Source organism: Armigeres subalbatus, chromosome 3, assembly GCF_024139115.2.
Source record: "Armigeres subalbatus isolate Guangzhou_Male chromosome 3, GZ_Asu_2, whole genome shotgun sequence".
Lineage (NCBI taxonomy): Eukaryota > Metazoa > Arthropoda > Insecta > Diptera > Culicidae > Armigeres > Armigeres subalbatus.
The window spans coordinates 275,109,244-275,134,213 of NC_085141.1; the positions used below are offsets into that span (position 1 = coordinate 275,109,244).

Sequence of the window (24,970 nt, forward strand, 5' to 3'; positions counted from 1 at the left end):
TAAGGGAATTAAAATTAAACATTCATGAAAATGGCAAATTCATGAACTTCATTTCAAAACAGCGAGATTTTTTAGAAACATTTGTAAGTTCTTTTTAAATACCAGCATTGGTATTGTGACTCATACCACCAAATGATCTTCCGGGACATTTATATTAAAAAAAACGGCCATGTATGAATTACAACACCAGCTCCATACTCATAGTAAGAAAAATTGTGCTTGTGCTCACGATAAAATGGATGTTCCGGAATTTCAAAAGGATCACTCAGTGGCACTTAGAGCCACTGAAAAGAGTTTCGGTCCATATGACCAACATATCACCAACCAGCTACGCCATCGATTAAGGCAATTCGGCATCGATCTGGTATTCTCCAGCAGAATTAACCAACTCAAGTCTTTACTGGGGTCAACGAAAGGTAAGTAAAAATGTTGAATAAGACGGGCGTTTATAAAATAAGTAGCTCTCAATGCGAACAAATCTATCTATGAAACATCAAAATCGTTAGGAGCATATGGCGGTAGTAAGCAAGACGAAAATGGAAAATGATAGTTACGAATTTAGATCTAAGGTAGCAGAACATGTATATAAGGAAAATCACCCAATTACGACATCAAATATTAGAATTTTAAGAAAAGTCTCTTCACCGTGGCTGAGAGCTTGGAAATCTTGAGCTGAGCTTGAGCTTGATTGACTGCTCGTAGTTGCTACTCCATTATGACCAGATCAGTTCTTGCACAGGGAACCAACAGATGTTTGCTTGGGACTAGCACACATCTTCAATGTACAAGTACTGGTGATCTCATTTGTTAGGTCATACTGGCGCCTGCCACGTCAGAATGCAAGTCAATGTAGGGAAGGGGGAGGAAAGGATGATGCAATCACTCGCCCACTGCAAGCCGAATATACCTCTGCACTTGCCACGAGTTCATGCGGAATTTATTGGAATTTCTGGGTTAGGTTGGAGAGGCAGAGGTCCGTCTTGGTTAACGAGCTGCCAATGTGATAGATAGGAGAAGGTAATTGATGGAATTTCTAATTGGATGTAGGAAACGAGCTCTATAGTTCATTTCTAATTCTAGCAGATTACTTTAGAATACTCAAGTTGAAGGTATAGGAATAGTAATGGAAACGGTATGGAAGTCCATTTCCAGTTCTAGCGATTGCTAGAACATGAGAAATAAATAGAAAGATATAAAGTAGGAGAATGGAACGGACCTGGGATTGAACCCACGACCTCCTGCGTATGAGGCAGAAGCAGTAGCCATATGACTACCAAGCCCGCTTCGAAAAAAGAGAGATCACGCACTGAACTGATTAATTTTATTACCGGCCGCGCAATGCAGAACACAATATTTCGTCCGACCACGCGATCGTTCTGCTGTCCGAAACAAGAGAGATCACGCACTGAACTGATTAATTTTGTTACCGGCCGCGCAATGCAGAACACAATAATTCGGCCGACCGCGCGATCGTTCTGCTGTCCGAAACAAGAGAGATCACGCACTGAACTGATTAATTTTGTTACCGGCCGCGCAATGCAGAACACAATAATTCGGCCGACCGCGCGATCGTTCTGCTGTCCGAAACAAGAGAGATCATGCACTGAACTGATTAATTTTATTACCGGCCGCGCAATGCAGAACACAATATTTCGTCCGATCACGCGATCGTTCTGCTGTCCGAAACAAGAGAGATCACGCACTGAACTCTGTGGCTGAGAGCTTGGAAATCTACCGACAAATACAAACCTCGCTGTTGAATGTTGAAAAGAGATCAAGGAAACGGCAGCTCTTGGCTCTTCAAGTTTCTACCTAAGCAATAAGATAATTAGTTAGTGTAGGTATATAAGGCAATTAGATTAGACAGTGAAAATGTCATTTGGCCGAAAGCGGCATAGAGCCGAAAGAATAATTCGGCAAACTGTTAATTTGGCCCAAAGGATTGTTTGCCCTAACTGATCTTAGCTGAAAACGTAGTTTGGCCAAAATGGTCGTTGGGCCCAAGATTTTTTTATGTACAGGTTATCCGACTTCGTCAGTAGATGGGAATAACCAGCGCGGGGGGGAAACATACGTTTTCAGTGCAAAACGTAAACAAACGAGCATAAATTCCATACAAAAATCCAAGATGGCTGAGTTGTGGATATTGACAAGTCGGATAACCTGATGTACATAAAAAAATCTTGGTTGGGCCGAAAATTTCGTTTGACCGTTAGTTATTATAATTCATTTGGCCAAAAATTCGGTTCGGAAGAAATGGTCTTCTGGTAGAAAGAGCTATTTGACCCGAAAATGTTTTTCATGTCAAACAACCATTCGGACAACGACTTTTCCGACAAAATGATCAATTCAGCCAAACGACACACGGCCGATTGTCCATTTCGCCCAAATGACCCTTTCTGCTAAACGACCATTCGACCGAACGGTATTTTCGGCCAAAGGGTTCGGCCGAATGACGACAGTGCGAGTCGCGAGTCGCGAGATCCGGGTTTGTGCATTGTAAATTAGTGCAAGATTGGGCGCGTTTATCGGCAGTTTGCATATGTCACCAGGCGTGCACGGTGTAACTTTTTCCTCGTCGAAGGTTAATGGCCATATGATACTGGGCATGTGTGGAGTAAGCGTTTGATCGTGTTCATGCGGAGCTCTTAGCCACTTCATACGATACGGTATTCTTGTGCTTTGTGCGGTCAAAAAGTAAATCAATTAGTGCGCGTTTGGTCGTGTTCCTGCTCAGAATTCAGGTAGTTAGTTCTTTCTGCTTTTTGCGAGCAAATAATATTTCGTTAAAATCACTGTGTAAAAAACCGGCACCAGAGACACACAGACGTAACACTTCTCATTTGAATATCGTTCACGAGTCACTGAAGACGACCTTACTGTTCAGGTCGAAATACATATCTGTCGAAGGTACAATAAAGTAGTGGAATTAAATGGAATTGTACAAACTTCGTCTTCGAGACGGCTTCCAAACCGAAAATTGCCTTGACCGGCACCGGGAATCGAACCCAGCCACCAGTGTTATATTTGGTCGGGGTTCTGCCAAAACACACCAAGCGCCAAAAAACAAAATCATCCATTTTTCTGCCCAAACTTTCGTTTAGCGGATGTAATTGATCGCAAATCAAAAGATATTTTAGTTACTAGATAAAGATGGTCGCTTCGGTTCCCTTTGTTCTGCTGTCCGAAACATGTGTGGTACATAGCTGTCAAATCGAATGGATTTTCCTTCTTTGACATTTAGCTCCCCTATCCTCGCCAGCAAAAGATGATCCGGACAGCGACGACAGCGACAATCTTTATCTAGTAACTAAAATATCTTTTCGCAAATCGTATTATGCGGGCTTGGTAGTCATATGGCTACTGCTTCTGCCTCACACGCAGGAGGTCGTGGGTTCAATCCCAGGTCCGTTCCATTCTCCTACTTTGTATCTTTCTCTTTATTTCTCATGTTCTAGCAATCGCTAGAACTGGAAATGGACTTCCATACCGTTTCCATTACTATTCCTATACCTTCAACTTGAGTATTCTAACAGTAATCTGCTAGATTTGGTGGGGTTTCGGTCACCGTAAAACTTTATATTTTCTGGTTTGTTGATTTTTATCGGTGATGAAAAATACACAAATTTCCGTTTTTTAATAACGTTTCGGCTTACTCCATTCAGCCATCATCAGATCTGTGATCAAATTTTATTAATTAGTTTAAAATATTCAAATTGGTTACAATTTTCTTTTCTCCCACTTACATTGAAAAACGTTCACTTGCCACCAGTGTGGTTCAATAACTAACCCCCCTGAGTCTAATACTACCGAATCCCTTCTATGTGTTGTACCATGTGCGTCATCGTGTCTACCGAGTTGCTGTTCGTTTGTGTAACGATCGGATTTTGCACACTAGTGCGTTGTACGCCGAGTCAATTCCACCGCATTCTCGTTGTAGGTTCACCGTTGCATCGTTTCCCATCATCTTTATGTGGAAGGCCTCTGCGATGATCCTGCTCTCCTGGTTTTCTATCCGTTCTAAAATTTCCGTATTTCCAAAATCAAAATTGTGTCCTTCTGTCATATAATGTTGTGCCAGGCCAGTCTTTGCTTCCCTTTTCCTTATGCTGGTTCTATGTTCATTGATTCGTGTTTCCAGCATACGGCCTGTTTGTCCCACGTAGACTTTGTTGTCACCTGCACCGCAAGGAATTGCATACACTACATTTTTGGTTTTGTTTTTTGGAATCGGGTCTTTTAATTTGCTGAATACGGTGTGTTTAGTTTTGTTTCTTGGTTGGTATGCTAGTGTAATGTTATGCTTTTTGAGAATTTTTGACAATTTCTCACTCAAACATGGTATGTATGGCGTTGACACGTATTTCGTTTCTTTCCTATTGTTGTCATTTTGCTGTAGAGTGTTGTAATGTTGGTGGGTTCTGTGTTTAAGCATATAATACGGAAATACGGAAATTTTAGAACGGATAGAAAACCAGGAGAGCAGGATCATCGCAGAGGCCTTCCACATAAAGATGATGGGAAACGATGCAACGGTGAACCTACAACGAGAATGCGGTGGAATTGACTCGGCGTACAACGCACTAGTGTGCAAAATCCGATCGTTACACAAACGAACAGCAACTCGGTAGACACGATGACGCACATGGTACAACACATAGAAGGGATTCGGTAGTATTAGACTCAGGGGGGTTAGTTATTGAACCACACTGGTGGCAAGTGAACGTTTTTCAATGTAAGTGGGAGAAAAGAAAATTGTAACCAATTTGAATATTTTAAACTAATTAATAAAATTTGATCACAGATCTGATGATGGCTGAATGGAGTAAGCCGAAACGTTATTAAAAAACGGAAATTTGTGTATTTTTCATCACCGATAAAAATCAACAAACCAGAAAATATAAAAAATATGTAATCTGCTAGAATTGGAAATGAACTATAGAGCTCGTTTCCTACATCCAATTAGAAATTCCATCAGTTACCTTCTCCTATCTATCACATTATTGGCAGCTCGTTAACCAAGACGGACCTCTGCCTCTCCAACCTAACCCAGAAATTCCAACAAATTCCGCATAGCACTCATGTGCTATCTCCAAGCAAACATCTGTTGGTTCCCTGTGCAAGAACAGCTGATCTGGTCATAATGTAGTAGCAACTACGAGCAGTCAATCAAGCTCAAGCTCAAGCTCAAGCTGTAATTGATCGCAAATCGTATCGAATATCCCCTAACCTCATACATCAAATATACGTTTGAGTTGATATGATATGATTCCCGTGTTTCTTGTGCGAACAAAATATAACAATTCAGTCAAAAAGCTGCTTGTTGCGGTTTGGTTGAACCCCGACCATTTGTACTTTGTTCCACAATAATAAGCAGATATTGCTCACATCTACACTCTATAAATAAATTACCGAGTTCGGTAAAATTTTACCGAAATCTCAACAGCAGAACTGTTCGGTAAATAATTCATCTGATTTTCGGTGATTTTGACAGTTGAACAATGGAAAAAATTACAAAAAATCTGTAAAATAAATTACAGAACAGTTCTGCTGTTGAGATTTCGGTAAAAATTACCGAATACGGTGAAATGAGTTAAGTGTGTAGAGCTTGACGTCTCCAGGCTGACGTATTTCACCCGTTGACACTGTCAGTAGACAACTCCGTGCATTTTAAGCGTTAGCAGTTAACGAGGGGGTCTTGAACCGTTGCGAACAGAATGCTTTAGGAATTCCGACAAGAATATTCCAGGAATTCCGACGGGAATATTCCAGGAGTTTTAGCGTGAATGTTCGTAGGCAATGTTCCAGGGATGTAGAAGCAAATCTTCGAAGGTTCCGAAGTAATTCCGTAAAGACTCCTCCAGTGATTCCGAAGGGAAATCTTCCAGTGATGTCAAAGCAAATCGTTGTGGGATTCCGAAGCAAATCTTCGATTGATTCCGAAGCAAATCATCGAAGGATTTCGAAGCAAATCCTCGAGTGATTCCGGAGCAATTCGTCGACGAATTTCGAAATAAATCGTCGAGGGAGCCCAAACTTAATCTTTGAGGAATTTCGAAGCAAACCGTCGATGTATTCAGAAGCGAATCGTCGAATGATTCCGAAGCAAATCATTGAGGGATTCCGAGGCAAATCGTCGAAGTATTCTGAAACAAATAGTCAAGGAATTCCGAAGCAAATCTTCAGACGATTCCGGAGGAACACCGAAGCAAATCAACGAGAGACTCTGAAGCAAATCCTCCATGGCCCCACAGATTCGCAAGGGTACTCCTCAACGATTCCGAATGGAATCAAGTGTGAATTCTTCAGGATTCCGGTTGGAATACTTCGATTATTCTGAAAGGAATAATAACTAAAGAATTATTCTTCATAGATTCTTGAATTCTGATGGGGATTCTTCTCGGAATCAGATGAGAATCCTTCTCGAATGCTGATGGGAATAGTAGAGATTATCATGCTGCAAGGCAAGCGGAAGTCTGCTGATAAACTGGCACTCAAGTCCGTGATGGTTGACCACATTTCTTTGACTGCTGGCGAAGTACCACGATTGCTTTGATTAATATTGTAACTGGTGATTTCATGTTTGTTTTTGCTGGCTCCACCGCAAGTAATATTTTCCCTCCACCAAGCCCACTGTACATCTCACTTGTTTTGAACCGGTTTTGGTTATGGGTTATGGGTTATGGGTATCTCGGTGGCCAGAGAGCAGCATGTCCCGGCGGCTCGGCAGGTAAGCAACTCCTTAAACATCGATACACTCACCAAAGATTTGATTCGATTGCGGAATGTCACTCGCAGGCAGTTTCAGCATACTGGACTGCCTGAGCTTAAGGCACGCTGCAATCGAATCACAAAAATTATCAAGGCCAGAATGGTGGACCTAAAAAATAACGACTTCTCGAATAAGATCCGCACTCTCCCAGATTATGCTAAGCCGTTCTGGAAAATGACCAAAATTCTAAAATCCAAGCCTCGGCCCATTCCACCTTCGATCCCACTAGACAATAATGGCTCTAAGAATCGCTTGATAACTCCTGCAGAGAAGGTCGCTGAAATAGGTCGTCCCTTCGTCAGCTCACACAATCTTGGGCAGAACATCGTCAGTCCACACGAAGCAGCCGTCAACGAGCATGCTAACAACATCCATTTGATTCCCAACAACTTCTCGGAGGAGTTGGAAATCTCAGCTGACGAATTGACGGCCTATATCAAATCGTCGAAGAACATGAAGGCCCCAGGCTTCGACAGCATCCTGAATCTCGAGCTCAAACACATGAGTGCTCCGTTCTGTGAGCACCTCTCGCTGATCTTTAATCAGCGTCTCCGGCTCAGCTACTTCCCATCGTCCTGGAAGTCAGCGAAAGTCATCCCCATCTGGAAGCCTGGGAAGTATCCTTCCTCCCCCAAAAGTTATCGACCCATCAGCCTTCTCTCAGGGTTATCCAAGCTATTCGAAAAAGCTATTCATCATCGGTTACTTGAGTCTGCCGAAAATCTCAACAGCTTGCTCGAGGAACAGTTTGGTTTCCGACGCGGTCGGTCAACTGTACACCAACTGACCCGAGTTACCAACGTCCTCAGACGGAACAAGTTTGTCTCCAAAACATCCGCCATGGCCTTACTCGATGTCGAGAAGGCATTTGACAATGTATGGCATGATGGCCTGGTGTACAAACTACAACGCTACAATCTTCCCAACTACCTGGTGAAAATCATCAACAATTACCTGTCGGCAAGGACATTCCGGGTCTCAATCAGCGGAGCGAGTTCCAATGCGCACAACATCGTCGCAGGCGTCCCCCAGGGCAGTATCCTCGGGCCCCTGCTTTTCAATCTGAAGAAGGCGGCATTCTGTCTCTGTTCGCAGATGACACATCCATCGGTCATCATTTTCCCCCACTCCAAATCCCCTAAACTTGTTCCGCCTGGGGACTGTAAAATCATCCTCAATGGCACGACTGTGGAATGGGCCAATGAGGCCGACTACCTTGGCTTGACCCTCGACAGCAAGCTTATTTTCAGGCAACAGGTTGACAAAACGGTGACAAAGTGTAACGTCTTGTTGAAACTACTGTACCCTTTGATCAACCGCCGGTCGTCATTGTCCCTGAAAAATAAGCTTGCTGTCTACAAGCAAATCATCCTCCCTGTGATCGAATATGGCATGCCGATCTGGGAGAGATGCGCTAAAACCCATCACCTCAAACTTCAACGGGTCCAAAACAAATTCCTGAGGATGATCCTCAACACCCCTCCCAGGACAAAAACATCCGAGGTCCACCGTCTGGCCGGAATAAGAACCTTACATGAACGCTTTGGTGAGTGTAAAGAAAAGTTTAGGGTCCGTTGCTTGCACTCGGACCAAGAAGCGCTTAGGGCGCTCGTTCCAATCTAGGTTATCAAATTTTTATTGTAAATATTAGTGTACATAGTAGTTAGGTTATCAAATTTTAAAAAAACACATTAGCGCCTCCTGAAGGCCGTCATGATACATTATATTTTAAAAATTAAGTAAAAACATAATAATAATAATAATAACAATAATTGAAATTTAAGTTGGAGGGCCAAGCCGGCCGATCACTGTACATGTTAAAAATGATTGTAGAACAAAAAATGTTTTAAATATAGAAGAATTTTACTACTACAAACCAGCTCATTCGTAATTCGGAAGCCGACCAGTGAAGACCAGCAGCAACAGCCAGTCCGGCGGGCGAGATATTCTATTCCCTTGCCATTTAGGGACCGTAGGCAAACCAACGCATTCGTGGCTCGGACGCCGACCGAGGAAGAGGACAGCCATTCCAGCTGAGGATTAGCGAGACCGAGCGAGATCGTTTATTCCCTTGCCATTTAAGGCAAGGACCGCAGGCATACCGACTCATTCGTGACTCGGACGCCGACCAGGAAAGAGACCGAGACAAGAGAGACCGCAAACACTTGTCTTCCTTTGTGAACGATTTCAGGAATCCCTCTTGTGCAATCACAAGCAGCGTTCCTTGAAGTGCCGCTCTCCGGCCAAAATGATGACCAGTCACGACAGTTTTCTGTCCTGGAAAGGCTTCATCCGTATTGCCAAAATCTCATTAGCAGCAAAACTGGCCTGTGCTGCATTATTTGACTTCGTGCTTGCCCATATTTAATTGTTATAAACAGTAATAACCTACATCATTTTTGAATAAATAATAAGGAGCTTCTAGAGACAGATAGAAAAGCTTTCGGACCGGTTATGAAGTATTTTTTCTCACACGCTGCGGGCCACAAAAAATGGACCCAAGGGCCGCATCCGGCCCGCGGGCCGTACGTTAGGCAGCCCTGCTTTAAGGTTTTAATCCAGGGCTGCCCAACGTACGGCCCTCGGCTCCATTTTTTGTGGCCCGCGGCGTGTAAGAAAAATAAACTCATATTCGGTCCGTCAGGCTCCAGAAGCTCTTTTTTATTATTCATTACCTAAATAAGTAAGTTTTAAATCAAAGCTCGCACTGCAAAACCATTTATTTGAATACCACCATTGGGGGTGACAATGGGTCTGGGGGGTGAGAATGGGTCATCGCTCACACCGGCAGCCTAGAGGTCGTAGAGCAAAATCGTTCAAAAAGGTCTCTTATATTTTAGTCTTCTTGCCCTCAGATACATTCAATATATTCTACAAGCATTTTAAGTAGTTGAAACAGTGACCCATTCTCACCCCCTATTGCGCTAGCAATCGGACAAATAGAAAGTATGGTTTTCCGGTTTCGTAACTCTTATATTTATTGTGAAGTAGAGAAGGAGTTATAAAATCCCTTTGGGGAGAGAATACATATGTCGGATTAGTTTTATCGTTTTCACATGCTATAGTGTATAAGTGTTTGTTTTTAGGGTTTTTCTTGGGCATGGATACATCACAGATATTCGTTAATAACAAAGCATGCTAACTACTTACGTTTAGTTTCTTTCTAGTGATAATTTGCCCGTACTAGTTCGCAACGATCCGTACTATTTTCGTAGTGAGTATATAATTACTGTGGAAGGCATGAGCTGTTAGGTTAAGTTTGCATGAATTCAATGTTCGATTTTACCTTCTTTTTGCATGTAGTTTAAGTATAAGTAATAATATAATCAACCGTGACTCTGCCTTATGCGTACTAAGCTAGATTTAAGTAGGATAATCAATTTACCTTTAGGAAAAACTTATTCAATTTTTAGTAATTTTAACACCTCACCTATGCTAATGCACTTTAACTTTCTGCTGACTCAACTGTGCTCTTTTGTTGCTACTTACGATTAGCTGCCTGTCACCCGTCGACCGGTGGGTGGTTGACAGTTAACGAGCCAGGGTCGGAGCTAAACTCATAGACAAGGGTGATGTTGAACGCAAAGGTGCGTCGCATCTCGCAGGGTTGTGACACTCCCCCTCGGTACGTCACTGTTGTTCAGCTGGCTTACCTCCTGTTGCACCGACGTCTAATACAGCAACCTTGACCGCTGGCCTTTCCATCAGTCCAGTTCCTGTTTGCACGGTTACACGACGGACCTGTCCGTCTTCGGCTTGGATCGCTTCGATCACTCGTCCTCTTGGCCAACAATTCCTTGGAAGTTTCGCATCTACAATCAACGCTAGATCACCCTTTTGGATGGGTTTGATGGGTTGGAACCATTTTGTCCTACGCGTCAATGTGGGCAAATATTCGACCACCCATTTCTTCCAGAAGTTATCGGCGTACAGCTGGGCCATCTTCCACGATTGCTTTAGTACAGAAGGTTTGTCATCGAAAATGATCGGGGGCTTATTCCCATCAGCAGACCCTAACAGGGAGTGATTTGGTGTTAGAGGGGGTTCAGTGTCGGTATTCAATGGTATGTCAGTAAGCGGTCTTGAATTCAGAATCATCTCTATCTCCATCAATGTGGAGCGAAGAATCTCATCCGATGGCAAACGCGGAAGGTCGAAATCTTTCATGGTGCGCTTTACAGACTGGATCAAACGCTCCCAACAGCCGCCAAAGTGCGGGGCGGCTGGTGGATTGAAGGTCCACTTGGTGACAGGACTGACGAACTCTATCTTAAGTTTCTCCTCGTCGACATGCTTGAGGGCTTCGCGCAGCTCCCGGGAAGCTCCTATGAAGTTCGTACCTCGGTCGCTTATGAATTCCAGCGGCGGTCCTCTTCTTGCTATGAAGTTACGTAGAGCTAAAATGCACGAATCGGTCGACAACGAATGTGCGATTTCGATGTGCACGCCTCTGGTCGTCATGCAGGTAAGCAGGACTCCCCATCTTTTCTCAGTTCGTCTGCCAACTAGCACTAACATCGGCCCAAAATAGTCGACTCCAGTGTAAGAGAATGGTCGCTGGAAGGCTGCCAACCGGGCAGACGGAAGGTTTCCCATTGCTGGTGGCTGTGGATTTGCTTTAAAAATCTTGCATCGTTGGCATCTTCTACGGACTTGATCAAACTCTGATCTGAGACGGGATATGTAATACTTTAATCGGATCTGATTCAACGCTGTGTGGTGATTTTGATGTCTGTAAGTTGCGTGATAGTCGGCGATCACCAACTGAGTCACGTAGTTTTTCCTCGGAAGCAAGATCGGGTTTTTGGTGGCTTCATCAACCCAATCGCAGGCATTTATACGTCCTCGCATTCGCAAGACACCGTGCTCATTGATGATCGGATTCAGTTTGTGCAGCGGGCTGTTTCTCGGTAATGTGCGCTCCCATGAGTGTTCTGTTGAACCGTTGCGCAGCACCTGGATTTCACCTGGATAGGCCTGCTGTTAAACTGACCGGTAAATAATGTTCCCTGCTAGCTTCAGCTCTTCCTGCGTTAGTGGGCCGAGCTCGATGGAAGTCTTCCTGGCGCGCTTACGAAGATTCGATACGAAGCGATGAACATACGCAACCGACCCAAGTAACCGTTTCCATTTTGAAAAGCGTTCGAAATTTACCAGTGGTTTTGTTACTGTGTGGTGAAGAATATTTGAACGAAGCTCCTCTACGGTTGCACCTTGATCTCCACTATAACTAGGCCATTCATTCTCAGGCTGCCGCAGAAAGTCCGGTCCATGGAACCAACGACTGCTAGGCTGAAGGTTCGGTATCCTTTGCTATTTCGTCCCCTCGTCTGCTACATTTGCTTTAGTTGGAAGCCATCTCCACTCATTCACCTGCGTTGTATCGAGAAGCTCGCTGACCCTGAAAGCCACGAAGTGGCTGAAGCGTCGGTGATCTGAACGTAACCAGCATATCACGTCACGGGAGTCGGTCCAGAATACACGGCGAGAAATCTCCATACAATTATACAATCAGCAAATCGAGCCCCAATTACAGCCGCCTGAAGTTCAAGGCGAGGGATCGAGAGAAAGTTCAAAGGAACCACACGTGTTTTTGATCCAATAAGGGCACATTCCACTGTACCCTCTTCTTCGAACCTGAAGTATGATACGGCAGCTATTCCATTCTCGCTAGCATCACAGAATATGTGCAATTCTACCCTATTCGTCGACGCGGCGGACGTTATAACTCGGTAGCAACGAGGAATGCTGACTTGACGAACATTCGAAAACGCTTCGATCCATGTGATCCATTTCTCGACTAGCTTGCCACTGATCTCGTCGTCCCAACCGCACCCGGAGCGCCAAATTTCCTGCAGCAGGATCTTTAAGTGGATGAGAAAATTGGCGATGAGTCCCATCGGATCATATATTGCCATCAACGTCCTCAGAACTTCACGTTTTGAAGGTATTCTGGCACCAGAGAGTAGCTCCACATCGTGCTTAGGTGACAACTTGAATGTGAACGTATCAATTGTGGTATCCCACCACATTCCAAGCACCTTTTCTGTGGCCATCTCTGCGGAAAAACTCATGTTCTTCTCCTTCGTGTGATTTTCGTGCAAGCTTTCGACGACGGCACTGGAGTTGGATAGCCAGTTGCGCATTTCGAAGCCTCCCTAAGAATGTATGAATCGTACTTCCTTAGCAAGCTTCACTGCTTCTTGTTCGGTTTCAAGACTCGCTAGCATGTCGTCGACGTAATGTTCGTATTTGATGCATTCGACAGCTCTTGGATACTGCTTTTCGAATCTTTTGCCATTCAGATTCTTCACGTAATGTGCACAGCTCGGGGAGCACGCCGCTCCGAATGTCATAACCGCCACCGCGTACACTTCGGGTTCAATTTCTGGTTCTCCATTGTGCCACAGAATCATCTGACTTCGCTGGTCCTGTTTCTTCATCTGGACTTGAAAGAACATTTCCCGGATGTCCCCTACAATAGCGACACGAAACTCGCGGAATTTGTACAAAACGGTGAGCAACGATACCAACTGATCAGGTCCCGTAAGGAGAAAAGAATTTAACGAAACACCGTTGACTTTCGCCGCTGCATCAAAGACAATCCGAAACTGTCCAGGTTTGTTAGGGTTTGTAACTGGGAAAATCGGAAGGTACCAATCGTTAGGGTGCTTCTCTGTTTTCTCTGCTGCCGAAAGCCGACGAATGTACCCTCTCGTATTCGGACATCTTTGCTTGCATTGCTACAGCCAATTCTGGATCTCTCCGTAAACGCTTCTGCAGACATGCCAGTCGATTCATAGCCATCCCTCTGTTGCATGGTAACATAATTTGGTCGTATCGCCACAATAAGCCGGTCTCATATCGATTTCCTATCAAGCGAGTTTCAGTTGACAAAATTTGCATAGCACGCTCCTCATCTTTTGATGGTAGTGATTTAGATGCAGCAGAGACACCCAGCGACTCGATCGAAAAATACTCCTTCATGGCTGCATTCAGATCCTTGTCTTCCTCATTGACGCATGCACAGATGTGGAAACTGTGATGGCCGCTGTTACTGGAGATTATTGTTCCAGACTCTATAGAACAGGGACCATATACCATCCATCCCAGGCGAGTTTTTGAGGCCACCGGTTCATTCTCGCTTCCTTCTATGCTTCTCGACGCATGCCCAAGCCGACAGTTATCCATACTTATGAGGATTCGTGGGGAGTACTGTCATAGGATATTAATGGCAATCCTTCGAGGTAACTGTACTTAGTCGCTAATTGAGATATTGACACCGACTGCTTCGGGAGAGAGAGATCTCGGACTGTATGAACTTCCGAAAGCTCGAAAACGTCGTTCGTGTCGGACACGCCAGAAATCTTAAGTGCTAGCATAACCGACTCATTTTCATGTCGCTTGTGACCGCCCGTCCAATCGAGACACAATGGATATGGCGTTCCTTTAAGGCCTAGCTCCTTTAGCAAACTATGCTCCATCAATGTTGACGACGATCCATCGTCGAGGAACGCGTACGTAGACACTTGCTTCCCCTTGCCGTAGATAGTCACCGGCACGTACCGGAATAGAACCTTTCTAGCCGTTTTCGTATGCGTATTGCAGCTCTGCGTCGCTGCCATTTCGATCGTCGGCTTCGCGGACTCAGTTGCCGTCGTGGGCTTACTGTACCGCTTGTCGTCGTGTAGAAGTCTATCATGCATGAATGTGCAGCCATTCCTCCCGCACGGTGTCTTCACTTGACAGGCGCCGAAATGTTTCCGTAAACACTTCCTACACAGCTTCTGCTCCTTAACCACTGACCATGTCGAGGAACTTCTGACACTTCTCTGGGCCGCCACAGTCACACTTGCAAACGGGACAGCATTTTGTAGCTGTAACGGGACTGTCTTTTGTAGAAAACGTGACATATGGCTTACTTTCAGAATGAACGTTGATGTAGTTGTCTTCCCTACGTCCGCGCTTCTCTTGTTTCGGAGCACTGAGAGATGGCAACGTGACAATGCTCGCTGCTTCGACCAATCTTCCCAACCAATCTCCAAACTCCGAAAGCGAAACCCTCGGCAATCCCTGTCGATGGTATGCCCAGTTCAACCTTATGGACGGTGGCAATCTCTTGGTCAGCTCCTGAAGAATCGTCACATTACACATGTACTTTTGCAGTCCTGAAGCAGTAATGGTAGCACATATGTTTTGAACTGCAACTCCGAAATCAATCAATGACTGCAGTTTCTCCGCCTTCGGTGGCGGCATCTCCCGAATCTTGTTGACCATCGAATGAACAATGATCTCCGGCCTTCCAAAGAGGGTTTTTAGGGATGCCAGTACTCCAGGTAAGTTCGCAGGATGCAACAGACGACAGCGCACCGCTTCCATAGCCTTCCCCTTCAGACTTCTTTGAAGCCGCAACATGTTCTCCTCGTCGCTATATCCACAGATCCTGGTAGAATTCTCGTAGCTTGCGAGGAAAAGCGGCCATTCTTCCGGGTTACCAGAAAACAATGGAATTTCTTTAGTAACAGCTTGGCGTGCTGAGATTTGACTTTGGCTTAGCGTAGGGCCACCGACGAAACTGCTAAAATTCGGCTGAAAGACAGTAGCTTGAGCATTCGATCCGGTACCTCTATCATTAGCCCCTGCATCAATCGACGTATGACGATGTAGCAATCTATTCCGTTCTTCGAAATGCTTCCTTTCTAATGCCTGCCTTCCTTCCAGCAACTTCAGCTCCTGTGCTAGAACATCATCGTCTTGACTTTCGTCGTGCACACTGATTCGTGGCAGTGGATTACCGGTTGAACTTGCTGTTGGTCCTGCTCCGAGTGTCAATTGCAGCTGTGGGTTTCCGTACGCAGCTACCGATGGTCCACCAAAGGCACCTTGAAGAGGCAAATTGTCCAACGAACTTGCTGTCGCTCCTCCACCAATTGACAATTGCGTGGGCTGATTGCCAGACAATCCCTTTCTTGCTGTTCCAGTCTGCCGAAGTTGGTTTACCATTTGTTCCTGCACTCGGCGCTCCGAATCCTTCAGATCCTGTTCATATTTCTTCCGTTGATCTCTGAGCTCCTTCAGATGCTGGTCTTCTATCTCCTTCATCATCCTCTCGAATTTCTTCTGCATCGCCGCTAGCTGTTTCTGTAGATACTCTTCCAGACTCGGATCCGTTGGTGCTCCGCTTGCTGACTTTGGTTTTACTCCTTTGCTTGCAATTTCAGATGTGGTTGTTCCGGTTGGAAGTTTATTCGATGCCTCCAGGCATTTCTTGCAGCACCACTCCACATCCTGAACACCATAGGCGTAACTAGAGTCTCGGTCTAGGGGGGGCCATGGCCCCAGCTGGTGGGATGTAATTTTCAAAGGCGATTTAAAGCACTGTGCGCATGGATTGCAATAGAAATTGTTTGACTAAGTATATCGCTCATTCGTCCTAGAACTAACATAAAAAAAATCGCGAATAATACAATTGATTTTCAATGATGCTGTGATTGCTTCAAAACGCTGTGTCTGTGTCAACTTGTCTTCTCCATGTTACTGAATGTGTATAAGTGTGTAATCTAAGATTCAAGAATCTTCTTCGAATTATCTATACATGAAATTCGATATGAGTATATTTCTGAAAGTTTTCAAGTATTTCTATGATTACTTAATGCATAAAGATCTCGATTTTTTTGAAACTTGAAATTTTTGAAACTCTTTAGATGTGGAATAAATTCCACGAAATTTTGTCATAATCAATATAAGTATTAATGCATTTCCAAAATGTATGCTTTGTGCTGTAATAGTTAAGTACTGATGAACACAAATTTGGAATCCTAAAGTGTTTTTTATGAGTCATAAATTCCATGAGGATTATAAAAATATTTCTTTAATGCAATCTTTGCTGTGAGTCCGTAGGTTTTCTAAGTTTTGTCCTAATACTTTAAATGGAATGCGTTGTTGATTTTTCTGTCATTGTAACAAAGATTCTTAAGTTTTATAATTTTATATCTTTCTGTGCCAGAATTATATAGCGAGAGCAAAAAGCTCCATAGGAATTTGATCAACTGTTTTGCGGCATACCTTGCGATTAACTCGAAGATTTTCAAAAAGAATGGTCGTTCGAAATTTCATTGACCGGGTTTGTGTACATGTGCTCATTTTGATGTAGTTGCTTCAGTCTTTTTTGAAGCGGATGGTACTTTAATAGAACAGAAATATTCATATCTTAATACAATTATGTTTTTATGTTTCTGCGACCAGGATACTAGTCAAACAAATGCAGAACAAATTTATTATTTTAAGCTAGCAACTGAATTAGAAGCGGCATTGATTTTAGCTTAAAAATCGAGAAAATGTTCCCGGGGGTCCAACTTAAATATTTCGATGCTTTGCTGAACAAATGGTCATATATGTGATAACGCAACAAACAATATGTTTATAGAATTCATAATCAAAACTAAGAAATATGTAGGAAATATGTAAATGAAATAAAAACTGACTAAGTTGGAATTACTTTTCAAAATTTTCTGGGGGGGGCCACAAGTAGGTCTGGAGGGGGCCAGCCCCCCCCCCCCCCCCCCCCCCTTATTTACACCTATGCTGAACACTCGAATCCACACTGACACACGCGAAATGATACCACTGTCCGCACTCATCACACGCTACCATACGGCTGTTATCTGGTTGCCGACATATCTCACAGCTCACTCCCGGCGGCGGATTTTGACTCGATGGGGAAGTTCCCCGCTTCTGACCGTCACCTCTTTTCGACATACTAACTGAAGCCCCCGATCTTAAACGGATTTTATAAAATATTGCGCTAGCAATCGGACAAATAAGAATCATGGTTTTCCGGTTTCGTAACTCTTATATTTATTGTGAAGTAGAGAAGGAGTTATAAAATCCCTTTGGGGAGAGAATACATATGTCGAATTAGTTTTATCGTTTTCACATGCTATAGTGTATAAGTGTTTGTTTTTAGGGTTTTTCTTGGGCATGGATACATCACAGATATTCGTTAATAACAAAGCATGCTAACTACTTACGTTTAGTTTCTTTCTAGTGATAATTTGCCCGTACTAGTTCGCAACGATCCGTACTATTTTCGTAGTGAGTATATAATTACTGTGGAAGGCATGAGCTGTTAGGTTAAGTTTGCATGAATTCAATGTTCGATTTTACCTTCTTTTTGCATGTAGTTTAAGTATAAGTAATAATATAATCAACCGTGACACTGCCCTTATGAGTACTAAGCTAAATTTAAGTAGGATAATTAATTCACCTTTAGGAAAAACTTATTCAATTTTTAGTAATTTTAACACCTCACCTATGCTAATGCACTTTAACTTTCTGCTGACTCAACTGTGCTCTTTTGTTGCTACACGGATAAACAGAAAAAAGCTATTTAGCTTACTATTTATGTTTTCTAAAGCTTTTTTCGATTTTAATTATTACAAGGATTATGAATAAATCTAGCTAAGCTTGGTTTCAAAGCATTGAAATGATTTACTGAAATATAATCTTTCAAATGCTTAGCAAGCTCGCATTGTTACTCTTAGGAGTTGAGAAAAATATCATTGTACTTTCATCGTTCAGCTAGGTAGGTCAAACTGCAGCCACATAAATACTTTAATTTTTCTTCCAGTTTTCCAAGCTTATTTGTAGGACAATCTATGGGTCAGTCCGATGGCTTTGCGCAGTCAGCGATAAGAGTGAAAATTAAAACATCGACCAAATGAAACTCATTTTGCGCACTATCCGGAGCTGCACCGAACCTACAATGCGACCCCATATAAATACAACTGGTTTTCGCATGATACGCAAGTCTAGTCAACGATAAATCTGTGGAAAATCGAATCATAACGAACCGCACAAGTTTTTTTTTCCAATCCGTACAATCCTGAAAAGGATGGAACATCCCGGATTCAAATCCCGTCACCAGCAACATCAACAACAACAACGGAGCTTCCCCTCCGTACAGTATTTTTATGTTAGGGAAAACTTATGTCGTTTGTTACTGTTCAATTTTTTCGCAGATTTGTCGCTGATTAGTGGTTCTCCTTGACCGCTATTGTACTTCCAGTTGAAAATCGAAGTGAGCTCTCGCGACAATCGAGTTTTCTCCTGTTTTTTGTCGCAACTACGTCGCGACTAGTGCGCATCATGGCGCACGGCGGTGGCATAGATGCGCACTAGTCGCGATGCAGTTGCGACATCCAGAAATAAGGAAAAACTCAATCGTCGCGAGAGCTTACTTCGGTTTTCAACTGGAAGCACAATATCGTTCTCTTTAACCGTAATCACCCCCGTATTCAACAATTCCACTCACTTTCCGCGATCATTCTTTTTATGGTTGAATTCGATTTTTCCCGTCTTTTACCACAAAATTTCCGCGACCGGCTGCTACGGCATTTTTTTGCATATTGTGGTGATTTTTCCTAGGCATAAAGTTACCTTTTCGGTTCTGATTCACAGATTTACATTTTTTTTGTCTCGAAATGTTGACATTTAGTTGTAAATAAATAATATGCACACCGCTGCTTACAAAGCATACCCAAGAAAGCCTTGCAATGATTAAATCAAATTTAATCTTCAATAGATTAAATAAAAAATAATCCTTGCAATGAGTGGATAGACCGAATATGGTTTTAGATTAAACTTTAATCTATTTAGCTTTTAAAATTTTATCCGTGTACTTACGATTAGCTGCCTGTCACCCGTCGACCGGTGGGTGGTTGACAGTTAACGAGCCAGGGTCGGAGCTAAACTCATAGACAAGGGTGATGTTGAACGCAAAGGTGCGTCGCATCTCGCAGGGTTGTGACACCCTCATTTGACCCATTGTCACCCCCGACGACGGTATGAAACGAAAAATAATATTTTACATAATTTGTAATGATTGCATCAAGCGACCCCAAGACACAGAAGGTTGATGAGGAACATAGCGTTTTCAATAAAGATTGGTCAGAGTAGTTTATGTTCAAATTGAAAAAAGAGGCTGGTTGCTTAAATTGTTAGAAAATTTGTATTGATGTAATAAAAACTGAAATTATATTGAAGGAATAAAATCTGATTCCATCCTAGCTCAAAGCTCAATCAATTTAAATTTCCATTTAGGCCTGAACAAATACTTATTTCTTTTTTCGTCCTATTGACCTTTCGATAATGAAGGGGATAGAAAATAAAAATTAAAGGCGTAAATTGAAAACTCATCAGTTTCTTAAAGAATTTTGTATGAAAGCTCAATATTTTATTATTTTCCCGGTAATATTTTGTAACCCCCCTCAAATATGGCAACAAAATTTTGAGGTAACATTAGTTTGCGCTGAAGACGGTGAAAGGTAGAAGTTCTCGCGGAAGATTTGAAAGCTTCGTTACGTAAAAAAAACGCTAAATTCTACTCTCTCGCAAATGATGAAAATTCTGACATGAAAAAAGGTTAAAAAAAAGACGTGAAATTGGTAGTAAAATAAAATTTTGAAAATATTTAAAAAGTTATTAACCGAATATTTTCTGGCCCGCCAGCAAGTGTGAATTCTAAAAATTGGCCCGTGGCTTGAAAAGGTTGGACAGGCCTGTTTAATCAGTAGCGTAGCTGAAATTTTTATTTGATAAAGTTTTGTATTGGTTAAAATGTGCTATGAAATTCCGTTTTATTTCGTTACAAATTATTTTTTTTTTCTGGCGAAATTTATGGAATTTAACGAAACGAAATAAAAAACTGATTTCGTCATGCTCAAATTCCACGAAATTTCGTTTCGATTCACCTAAACATGGTCATGCTTTGTAGCCGTGAATCTGACCTCACGGCTTAATAGCTTTTTTAGAAGTTTTGACCGAATTGAAGATTGAATTTTGCTGGATAATATTCGCCACATATTTACTACCTCGAATCGATGGTTTAACAGAAAATTTGAAGAAAAAAAAATTATATGTGGTATTCCTAATCCCAATGGAAAGTAAATAAAACCGATCATCAATCGGTTTTCAGAAATCATTGTACACGGCTTAGCTACGGAATGCCACGATCCACTTCTGATATGACGCCTACATCCTCAATCCTTCAAGCGATGTCCTCGAGCCAGACGTCCCATAACGTGACAAACCCAAACTTTTGTTCAACGTTTCCTCCACGCCAACCATCCGTCCAATCAACCTTCTAGGCATTTTACGATTCTTAAAGCCTTTTAAATTTCATTTGTCCCAATCGTAAAAGAAGTTCCTGACACACTGCAGAACGGCAAAAAAGCAAAAAAAGACTGTATTTATGTCGGTTATTAAAACTCCTAAATCGAAGGACAATGAACGGATGGTTGCGTGTGCCGAGAAGTCGTCCCCATCCCAAAGAAAGAAAAATCTATCAAAGTACACAAAACAAACTGGAACAGATGTCACCAAAGTTCCATTTTCAGGAACTAGTTTTTTCTCTTTTTCAATTCGATCCAAATTGCATATCGCTGCTGGCTGAGCTGTTCGGTGATGCTTGAAAAGACGTTTGAGGAGAGAAAAAAATCTTCAAGAAGCATACACTTTATTGCTTCTCTTTGTTCCCGAAAGATCGAAACCGGACGGGCGAAGGAGGAAGTTGCAACCGAATCAACCCAACCGTTGCTTCTGGCCACGGAATGAATAGCTTGAATCACCCAAACGGACCCAAACGCGATTGATGGAGATACTCTTTCGGGTTGACGGGTCAGGGATCGAAATTCACGCAAAGTGATTGTAAATCAACCATTATAGAATTCTAGAGCAAGATTGTTGATCACAAATGGTAAATATTTGGCATAAGTTATTTTATTGAAAGCAGATGCGCCGGTGGACCACCTTCAAACGTGGGAAGATATCTTTGGCAGTCATCGAAGCAGTTGAACGCTCACTCCGATAAATCAAACCCGCCCGTCTACTCCAATTACTTATCCGATTGTTGCGCCCTGATACAAATCGCATCAAATCCAACCTTTCTGCACTCTCAAAATTCGCTTATTCATCACAAACACCCCTCACGTGAAGGTCCTTGTTCTAGGTCTGAGCTCTAGCGGTCATTCGTTATCCTCCTTCACGCACCCGTTCCCATCGACGTTGTCATAGTTAAACAATGCATTAAGTGTCAGAAAACGGGATCGATCACATGATGCTTTGTGTTCAAGGACCCACTCGAATGGTATAGCTGTTTTATGTACTCTTGGGGATTACTATCCGATGGTCTAATTTGGGCGCTATTGTTACCCAGGTTATTAGATATTTCCTGTGAGACGTTGTGATAAATGTGTACGATACGAAATAGAATTTTGATACAAATAGAATCTATGCGAAAATCCAGATCCAAGTCGGAATATGTACAAATCTCAATTCAACGTCGAATGTGGGATCAAATGCGTTACCTCCGCCTTCATCGACTAGCCGAATCGAAGGTCTAATTTTCGTTTAGAAAACTTTATCCTGCCAATTAAAAAATCGGATTAGCAATCGTAATATCATCCCACAACGTTTCCTATTTTCGTCTCTGGTAAGTGCGATTCGTTTGTTCAGCAGCACGCACTATTTATCGCTATTTTGGAAATATTTCCCCTACACCTATGACCCCCTCGCATTTTCGCAATTCGTCGCTTCCGTCATTTGGGCTCGGAAAGTAGGTGCTCGGGCCGGGTCAACACGGAACACCGCACCGTGGGAACGGATCGTGCAAAATTTTGCAAACTCTCGTTTGCTGGAACGAAAGTTTCACCCTGACTGGCTAGCGAAACCGATTACAAGCGGATTGCCTTGTTCGTAGCGAAAATGCACGCCGAATCAGCCAACTAGTTGCATTGCACTGGCCGGTTGTAATTGATACCTGAATTTGGTGGCACGTAAGTAGACAGATAAATGCCGAGATGATTTATGCTCGAACAAGGGGTGGAATTTTCGTGTAGATGTTCTTTAGTCGATGAAATAAATTTGAAAAAAAAAAAATAAAAAAAAGGTTTATTGTACATCGTGTTCATAAGTACCTATTGAGTGCTCCAACCATTTTTACATCTGCATGTAAAAAATACAATATTTTTAATTTAGAGTCCAGTCCATGTTTATTTATTTCTTTTTGCGGCTGATTTTTTGCATTATATGAGTTTGGCTACACGGTCTTGCAGATATATATTTTTTCTGGATTTTTTGGCTTTCTCAGTCTTTTGTTACAAAACGATGTGTTTTGTTTTGCCCGACGTTCCGCCTTTTTATTTTGGCCTTTTTCCAGGGTGAAACTATTTTTTTAAATTCAAATTTTTGCACTTACTCATGTTTTAAAAGGCTGTTCAATGTGGACTGACAATGTTCTGTCCAAGTTTGGCAGCCTTCTCAAGCGATTCGATAAGCTATTATTGTTTAACCCTTCTAACGTGTTCAGGTCAATATGACCCGAACGCACTTTCAAATTGTAATAACTTTCAAATTCAGCAATGTAAAGGTCAGAAACTTATTGACTTTTCTTATTTCGTGGAAAACTATGTTACTAAACGTTGACCTACTTTGGGCTGCGAAATGGTGAGTTGACATCCGGGAAGGGGCGCTTAACATAGCTCTGGTCCTCATAAGCTCCAATACTCACGCTTCCACGGGTCTTCCGATGACAATTGACCGCCAGCTAAGGGTTGCGTACTTGGTAGTTGTCCTTCTGACATCAACTAGAGTGGGTGCGTCCTGTGAGGTCTGCCTAGGATGTGGTGGGGTTCGACAGTGGGCTCTGTTGAACTTCTATAAAAAGCTGCATGTGTCCCCAAGCAGGCCCTATCAAAGCGACCGTGTGCCGCTCAAAGCGCACAAGCCTAGTTCTGGTGTTGGGTGGGACTTTAAACAAATTTGGCCCGACTGATCGAGCGTCTGTCCACCAAGGAGGTGCGGCTCCAATAGCATCTGTTCTGGCATCCAGCGGCTGAGTATGAAATGCTATTCCCCGGAAGCTATACCTAAGATGGCAGCTCTATCCCGGTGGATAGGGAACCTTGGCCCAACAACCTACTGTTCCCGAAACATCAATTTGTTCGAGAATCCGATAATGAAAGAATACGCACTGATTTTACGGCGACGACTCTTAGCGCGAAACAACGGACACGAACATGGAACGTTTTAACCCTAGCCCAGCAGAGTAAATTGGCCCAACTTGCCAATGAGGCACGCCGCATGAAGCTTGAGATCCTGGGACTGAGTGAAGTCCGTTGGCCAAACTTTGGAGAACACAGAACGCCGTCAAGGACAAGTTCTGCTATACTCTGGTTTACGAGGTGAACACGCTCTCCAGCATCGCGGAGTTGGCTTCCTACTAAGCGCTCAGGCACACTCTGCGCTTAAGAAGTGGAAACCTATAAGTGAAAGGATAATCGTTGTCAGATTTAGAACACGGGTCCGAAACCTTACTATAATCCAATGTTATACGCCAACCGATGCTGCCGATCTGCAAGACAAAGAGAACTTCTACAGTCAACTCAATGCCGTCGTAGATAGAATTCCGAAGGGTGATATCAAGATCTATTTGGGCGACTTCTATGCAAAGATCGGATCCGACAACTCGAACCATGAGCGCATTATGGGACGCCATGGTATCGGAGAAATGAGCGAAAACGGAGAGCTGTTCGCAGAATGTTGTGGTAATAACGACATGGTGATCGGGGGATTGCTCTTCCCTTATCGACCGGTTCACAAGGTCACGTGGGTCTCCCGTGACGGTTTTACAGAAAATCAAATCGACCACACCTGCATCAGCCGAAAATGGAAACGGAGCCTTCTTGATGTACGGAATAAACGTAGTGCCGATATCGCGTCTGATCATCACCTCCTCATCGGCGAAATACGCCTGCGCATTGCGTGGATTCGTCGGCAGGAGGAAGGAGTTGGACGACGATTCAACACACGCCGACTGGAAGATGCCACGGTGAAACGGTCCTTCGTTGAAGAACTGGAGACGCGTGCTGCAGATATTCCGGAAGGTGGTAGCGTGGAAGACCAATGGACCGCCATCAAGAATACCTTCATCGCCACCAGCGAGAACAATCTGGGCGAACTGCGCACCCAGAGAAAACAATGGATGGATGAGACCTGGAGGAAGATAGAGGAGCGAAGAGAAGCCAAAGCCGCGATAGAGCGATCGAAAACCAGAGGAGCCACAGTCTTAGCCCGTCAACGATACGCGGCTCTTGATAAGGAAGTAAAACGCTCATGTCGATGGGACAAGCGAGCGTGGGC

General features: G+C 43.2%; 3 protein-coding genes across 3 annotated transcripts in view; all 3 read right to left on the minus strand.

The window, feature by feature from the left end:
• Nucleotides 1-9,933, minus strand: part of LOC134224524 (uncharacterized) — a 209,528-nt gene extending 199,595 nt beyond the window's left edge. The window contains exon 1 of the mRNA XM_062703900.1: nucleotides 9,923-9,933. The gene's annotated coding sequence lies outside the window, so the exon portion shown is untranslated. The remainder of the gene's footprint in view (nucleotides 1-9,922) is intronic.
• Nucleotides 9,934-10,402: 469 nt separating this feature from the next.
• On the minus strand, nucleotides 10,403-12,918 carry LOC134222477 (uncharacterized). Its single transcript, XM_062701627.1, has 2 exons — nucleotides 12,410-12,918; nucleotides 10,403-11,672 (listed from the first exon to the last, which is right to left on the minus strand). Exons 1-2 carry the CDS (start codon nucleotides 12,916-12,918, stop codon nucleotides 10,403-10,405), a joined length of 1,779 nt encoding a protein of 592 aa, XP_062557611.1.
• Nucleotides 12,919-12,930: 12 nt separating this feature from the next.
• Nucleotides 12,931-14,478, minus strand: LOC134222478 (uncharacterized). The gene is made up of 3 exons (XM_062701628.1): nucleotides 14,030-14,478; nucleotides 13,484-13,964; nucleotides 12,931-13,305 (listed from the first exon to the last, which is right to left on the minus strand). Exons 1-3 carry the CDS (start codon nucleotides 14,476-14,478, stop codon nucleotides 12,931-12,933), a joined length of 1,305 nt encoding a protein of 434 aa, XP_062557612.1.
• Between the last annotated feature and the right edge of the window lie 10,492 nt (nucleotides 14,479-24,970).

Bases quoted from the DNA above. Each gene is read 5' to 3' on its own strand.
- LOC134222477 (XM_062701627.1), bottom strand. From the start codon at position 12,918: ATGCGCAACTGGCTATCCAACTCCAGTGCCGTCGTCGAAAGCTTGCAC. The intron at 11,673-12,409 runs GTTCGAAGAAGA...ACCGAGAAACAG, and splicing joins GCTGCCGTATCATACTTCAG to CCCGCTGCACAAACTGAATC.
- LOC134222478 (XM_062701628.1), bottom strand. From the start codon at position 14,478: ATGCATGATAGACTTCTACACGACGACAAGCGGTACAGTAAGCCCACG. The intron at 13,965-14,029 runs GTACAGTTACCT...AATCCTCATAAG, and splicing joins ATATCTCAATTAGCGACTAA to TATGGATAACTGTCGGCTTG. The intron at 13,306-13,483 runs GTACATTCGTCG...GGACCTGATCAG, and splicing joins AGATGTCCGAATACGAGAGG to TTGGTATCGTTGCTCACCGT.